We start from the raw sequence: 6,811 nt of genomic DNA, 5'->3' as shown, positions 1-6,811 counted from the left end.
GTGCTTGTTAAAATTAGTGAAAACTCATCTGAAGTTGTTTTTATGTGAAATTGTGAAATTGATAATCGAAAACCGTTAGATGATTTGATAGATTTGACTAAATTATCATCTAACAGTTTTCGACCGTCAACTTTAAAATCATGTCAAATATAGCTGTATACGATTTCTAGTTTTCTACACTCTCTTCTGCTAAATATAGTTGTTGAGATTTACATAGAAATAAAATCTAATATATAATTTAATAAGAGATAAATATTGCATTGATGCAATAATTGTTTCCATTTTTGTGAGTCTCTTTTCACTGAGTGACTGTACTGAGGCATTGCAACTGCATCTGAGATAGGGCCACTTTTCTTAAGTTTCTTTGGGACTTTTATTTATTTATTCATTCAGAATTTCAGATACATACACCCTGGAATCTTATATGATTCTTCTTTCTGTTGCTACCTTTTTTATTTTCAGTTCTTGTGACTCTGCATATGCATATGCATATGCATGCACTAACAACAACTTACACTCTCACTGAATCACATACTCACAAGGTTTGCATAATGCATGCCATGATCATCATAATATAAGCATGATATTCTGTTTTTTTAACTGAAGTTTGTTTTTGTCATTCTATGTTTACAGATTTTGCTGGTTTTGAGAAGAAAAGAGAATAATGGAGAGTTTCTGGAGGATGTTTTGTGGGGAATCTGGTTGTTCAGGAAATCCTTATTGCAGTTATGATTTCAAGTTTTTGAAGGATCCTTCCTCATGTATCAACCATTTTCTGATCTTATGCATTCATGTGTTGCTTGTCATCATGATCTCATCAATCACCATGTTTCACAAGCCCTCTCCACTGAAAAAACAACATCATCATGGACAAAGCTATTCAAGATTGCAGCTAGTTTCTGCCATAGCCAATGGCTCTTTGGGCTTGGTACATTTGATCTCAGGATTCTGGTTCCTAGACGAGAATCTGAGAAAAACCAGAACTGTTTTCCCTCTTGATTGGTGGTTTCTTGAATTCATTCAAGGGTTGTCATGGTTGTTTGTAGGATTAACAATGAGTCTTAGGGTGAAACAACTTCCAAGAACATGGTTAAGGCTCATTTCTGTTCTTATTTTCTTGATTTCTGGAATTCTTTGTGCTTTGTCCTTGTTCTATGCAGTTAGTAGCAGAGGAATTTCCCTGAAAGTTGTTTTAGATGTTCTATCTTTTGGCGGCGCAATTTCATTGCTACTATGCAGTTACAAGGAATCTAAGCATAGAGACTTTGAAGGAGAAGAAAATTATGAAAGCCTTTACATGCCTTTAAATGATGAATCCATGTCCAACTCAATTGATTCTGATTCTGTTAGCTCTGTCACACTATTTTCCGGAGCCGGAATCTTCAGTTGGATGTCATTTTGGTGGTTGAATCCATTGATGAAAAGAGGAAAACAGAAAACACTTCAGGAACAAGACATTCCCAAGCTTCGTGAGGCCGACCGAGCCGAAAGCTGTTACTTTCAGTTCCAAGAACAATTGAACAAGCAGAAGATGAAAGAACAATCAGCACAGCAGCCATCACTCTTGAAAACAATAATTATGTGCCATTGGAAAGAGATTCTGATCTCAGGATTCTTTGCATTGCTGAAGGTGATAACTCTCTCTTGTGGACCTCTGCTTCTAAATTCCTTTATACTTGTTGCTGAGGGTAATGAGAGTTTCAAACATGAAGGTTATGTATTGGCCATATCATTGGTCATTACAAAGATCATTGAATCTTTATCTCAAAGGCAATGGTACTTCAGAACAAGACTAATTGGTTTGAAAGTTAGATCACTGCTTATTGCAGCTATTTATCAGAAGCAACTAAGACTATCCAATGCTGCTAGATTGGTGCATTCTGGTGGTGAGATCATGAATTATGTGAATGTGGATGCTTATAGAATTGGAGAATTTCCCTATTGGTTTCACCAGACATGGACCACCAGTGTTCAGCTTTGTATCGCCTTAGTAGTACTTTTTCGCGCCGTTGGGCTCGCCACATTCGCTTCCTTGGCAGTGATACTTCTCACTGTGCTTTGCAACACTCCACTTGCAAAGTTACAGCACAAGTTCCAGAGGAAACTTATGGTGGCGCAAGACGAGAGATTGAAGGCTACTTCTGAAGCTCTTGTGAATATGAAGGTGCTGAAGCTATATGCCTGGGAAACCAATTTCAGAAATGCCATTGAAAGATTGAGGAATGTTGAGCTCAAAAGACTTTCTGTAGTGCAATTGAGGAAAGCATATAGCAACTTTCTCTTTTGGGCCTCACCTGTTTTGGTATCTGCTGCATCCTTTGGAGCATGCTACCTTCTTGGTGTTCCTCTACATGCCAACAATGTTTTCACTTTCGTCGCGACTCTGCGCCTCGTTCAAGATCCTATTAGAACCATCCCTGATGTTATTGGGGTGGTGATCCAAGCAAAAGTTGCATTCTCAAGGATTTTGAAATTCCTTGAGGCACCTGAACTAGACAGCCAAAGCTTCAGGAAGAAGCATTTTAGCGAAAACATGAGAGGTTCGATTTCAATAAAGTCTGCTGAGTTTTCATGGGAAGGTAATGGATCAAAACCAACTCTGAAGAACATAAATTTGGAGGTTAGAGCAGGGCAAAATGTGGCTATCTGTGGAGAAGTTGGCTCTGGAAAATCAACCCTCTTAGCTGCAATTCTCAGAGAAGTTCTCATTACTCGCGGAACTGTAAGTACTTTTTTCATTTATTTCCATGTAAATTGTGAATGAGTTAGAAAATTGGATGACTAAACTTTTTCAGCATCTTTTCTGCATTGCAGATTGAAGTTTATGGAAAGTTTGCCTATGTTTCTCAAACTGCATGGATACAGACAGGTACAATAAGGGATAACATATTGTTTGGATCAGCAATGGATGCTGAAAAGTATCAAGAAACACTTCACAGGTCTTCACTGATGAAGGACCTTGAGCTTTTTCCCCATGGTGATCTCACTGAGATAGGGGAAAGAGGGGTTAACCTGAGTGGAGGCCAGAAGCAACGGATTCAGCTCGCTCGCGCTCTTTACCAGAATGCTGATATATACCTCTTGGATGATCCATTCAGTGCTGTTGATGCACATACTGCCACAAACTTATTCAATGTAATTTCCAACTTCTTCACTTCAGTCTTCACAAATTGTAATCATTGGTTCATTGCTCTTAGTAGAATGAAGAATGGCTTTGAAATTTTGCAGGATTACATCATGGAAGGACTTGCAGGGAAGACAGTCTTGCTTGTCACTCATCAAGTTGATTTTCTTCCAGCATTTGATTCTGTTTTGGTGATTTCTTGGATCTCAAGTCACTTGCTTCTTTTCTCATTCTGTTTTATTATTTGACTTATTTCTTTGTTTTACAGTTGATGGCAGAGGGGAAAATCCTACAAGCTGCTCCTTATCACCATCTCTTGAACTCAAGCAAAGAATTTCAGGATCTTGTCCAGGCTCACAAAGAAACCGCCGGATCGGACAGGCTCGTGGATGCTACTTCTTCTTCTAACAGACTTGCACACAATCCTGGGGAGATAAGGAAAACATATGTAGAGAATCAGTTGGAAACTTCGCGTGGCGAGCGCGATCAATTGATCAAGCAAGAAGAAAGAGAAGAAGGAGACAGGGGATTGAAGCCATACTTACAGTATCTGAATCAAAACAAAGGATATTTGTACTTCTCTGTGGCTGCACTTTCTCACCTCTCATTTGTGATTGGCCAGACATTGCAGAACTGGTGGATGGCTGATAAAGTTGATGATTCTAATGTCAGCACATTGCATCTCATTGTTGTCTACTTGTTGATTGGATTTGCTTCAACATTTTTCTTGTTGATTAGAAGCCTTGTAGCAGTTGCTTTGGGCCTTCAATCATCAAAATCTATGTTCTTACAGCTTTTGAATTCCCTCTTCCACGCGCCGGTGTCCTTCTATGACTCCACACCATTAGGAAGAATTCTTAGTAGGGTAAGCTCTGCACACATACAGATAAAATCAAACAGAGAGAATAATTGTTCTTTCTTGCAACACAAGTAACCCTTTTTTCTCCTTGTTTTAGGTCTCCTCTGATCTGAGCATTGTGGATCTTGATGTTCCATTTAGCCTTGTTTTCGCAGTTGGAGCTACTAACACTTGCTATGCCAATCTTATAGTCTTAGCAGTCATTACTTGGCAAGTGTTGTGTGTCTCTATACCAATGGTTTACATAGCAATTCGCTTGCAGGTAAAGGAAAAGATTGTTGTTCCATTCATAACATGATAAAATCTAAGGCTAATTTTGGTGATCATAATAAGAATGTAAGATTCTTTTGTAGAGCTACTACTTTGCCACTGCAAAAGAATTGATGCGGATGAATGGCACAACAAAATCCTATGTAGCTAATCATTTAGCCGAATCTGTTGCCGGGGCTGCAACAATAAGGGCTTTCGAAGAAGAACACAGGTTTTTCATGAAGAATCTTGATCTCATTGATGTGAATGCAAGCCCTTTCTTCCACAGCTTTGCAGCAAATGAGTGGCTGATGCTACGCTTAGAAACAATCAGTGCAGTTGTTTTTGCAGCCGCAGCACTTTCCATGGTGGTGCTTCCACCAGGGACTTTCACCTCAGGTATAATTATTTTACACAATCAATCAGTTTTCAATCCCGCTACGTTACCAACAGTATTTCTGCCCACTTCTGTCAACTCTTGTTTATGACTGTGTTTAATGGAAGTGTCTTTGTAGATGTATCTAATAAAAATATCTTTTTTATGGTTGTGTCTAATGAAAATGTTTTTATATATGTATTTTCTGAATGTGTCTCTTTATACACGTGTTTAAAACATAGTAATTAATTATTGTTGGTATAGTATATTGGTACTCTATACTTTTCCATCAGCTTTATATATAGCAAGTATTGAAATTTGAAGATGTTGGTGTAATTGCATAGGATTCATTGGCATGGCTCTATCATATGGACTTTCATTAAACTCGTCTCTAGTATTTGCAATTCAAAATCAATGCACTGTAGCAAACCAGATAATCTCAGTGGAGAGGCTAAACCAATACATGAATATAGCAAGTGAGGCACCAGAAATTATACAAGAAAATCGTCCTCCTCCCAATTGGCCTATTAAGGGAAAAGTACAAATTCATAATTTGCAGGTACCTACTTTTCTTATAACTTCATGGCATTATTACATGCATGCAAATCATAGAAACTACAGATTATGAAATATATATGAAATGAAAACAGATAAGATACCGGGAAAGTGCACCGCTTGTACTACGTGGAATCACGTGCACGTTTGAAGGAGGGCACAAGATTGGAATAGTTGGAAGAACAGGGAGTGGAAAATCTACATTAATAGGTGCATTGTTCCGGCTGGTGGAGCCAGCAGGTGGAAGGATCATTGTTGATGGGATTGATATTTCTTCAATTGGACTCCATGATTTGAGGTCACGTTTTGGTATCATACCTCAGGATCCTACACTCTTTAATGGCACTGTTAGATACAATTTGGACCCTTTCTCTCACCACTCTGATCATGATATTTGGCAGGTAACTAATTAATTCTAAGAATAAACACCTCACTTTTTTATCTCGAAGACAAATAAGTTATTAACTCATTAAAAATACAAAAATTTTTCTTATTTTTTAAAACGTGAGACATCTAAATCCTTAATGATTTGTTCTTATATATTTTGGATAAGAAATCAGAAACTTTTTATATTTTCAATTGAGTTATGCTACGTGTACACTAAAATCAGTCACTAAAGTCAGTCACCAATATAAAATACATGTTGAAATATAAATACACATTAAAAATACATTGATGGATGATTTTAATAGCTAATTTTTTAGTGTACAAATAATATTTTTCTTTTCAATTAGTCAAGAGACTTATCTGTCTTCAAATTAAAAAGTTATAGACTTATTATCTTTTTCTTTAATTATAATTAGTACGATTTTAATAAATTTTTTATTTGAATTGGATTGGATAAGCATTCTTTAATTTTTCAGCTAACAATTTTGGTTCCATGTGAAGGTTCTTGGAAAGTGCCAGTTGCTAGAAGTTGTGAAAGAGAAAGAAGGAGGCTTAGAATCTTCGGTTGTTGAAGCTGGGGCGAACTGGAGCATGGGACAACGGCAACTGTTCTGTTTGGGGCGTGCACTTCTGAGGAGAAGTAAGATTTTGGTGCTGGATGAAGCAACTGCATCCATTGATAATGCAACTGATTTGATTCTGCAGAAAACCATCAGAACCGAGTTTGCAGATTGTACTGTAATCACAGTTGCACATAGGATTCCAACTGTCATGGATTGCACTAAGGTCGCTGCTATCAGTGATGGTAATAACTAATAACATTTAACTTCTTCACTTATTCTTAATTTAATTTAATATTGTATGATTATTGTATATTATTTTTCAGGAGAATTGGTTGAGTATGATGAGCCCATGAACTTGATGAAGCAGGAAGGATCATTGTTTGGACAACTTGTTAAGGAATATTGGTCTCATTTTCAGTCAGCAGAATCTCACTGAAGCTAGGTATCTAGAAGTAGAAACCTTGTTTTGATGCAGCTTAATTATATATGTATGTGTAGCTTTAATTAATTTGTGTTGTATTATTAGAAGGGTTCAACAAAGTAAAGTAGAAGATTGAGTGTCTAATTTATTTTATTTTATTTTATAATAAAAGGTGTAGCAAGAAAACTTCATTCCTTTGCTAATTAGTTGGGCCTACTGTTGTAATTTTAGAAGATAGAGAGCTGCATTATAATGATCACTTATATTTTGTAGGAAA

The 6,811-nt window shown here is 37.0% G+C and overlaps 1 protein-coding gene across 1 annotated transcript; it reads left to right on the top strand.

Moving 5' to 3' along the window:
* On the top strand, positions 1–6,811 carry LOC112712418 (ABC transporter C family member 10). Its single transcript, XM_025765309.3, has 11 exons — positions 1–542; positions 634–2,722; positions 2,815–3,135; positions 3,229–3,315; positions 3,393–3,989; positions 4,081–4,245; positions 4,337–4,631; positions 4,953–5,167; positions 5,259–5,564; positions 6,052–6,355; positions 6,437–6,811. Exons 2-11 carry the CDS (start codon positions 665–667, stop codon positions 6,547–6,549), a joined length of 4,461 nt encoding a protein of 1,486 aa, XP_025621094.1. The 5' UTR covers positions 1–542; positions 634–664; the 3' UTR covers positions 6,550–6,811.

This window comes from Arachis hypogaea, chromosome 9 (assembly GCF_003086295.3).
Source record: "Arachis hypogaea cultivar Tifrunner chromosome 9, arahy.Tifrunner.gnm2.J5K5, whole genome shotgun sequence".
Taxonomy (NCBI): domain Eukaryota; kingdom Viridiplantae; phylum Streptophyta; class Magnoliopsida; order Fabales; family Fabaceae; genus Arachis; species Arachis hypogaea.
The sequence above is the reverse complement of the archived record's forward strand: the minus strand, read 5'-3'. Positions and strand labels throughout refer to the sequence as shown.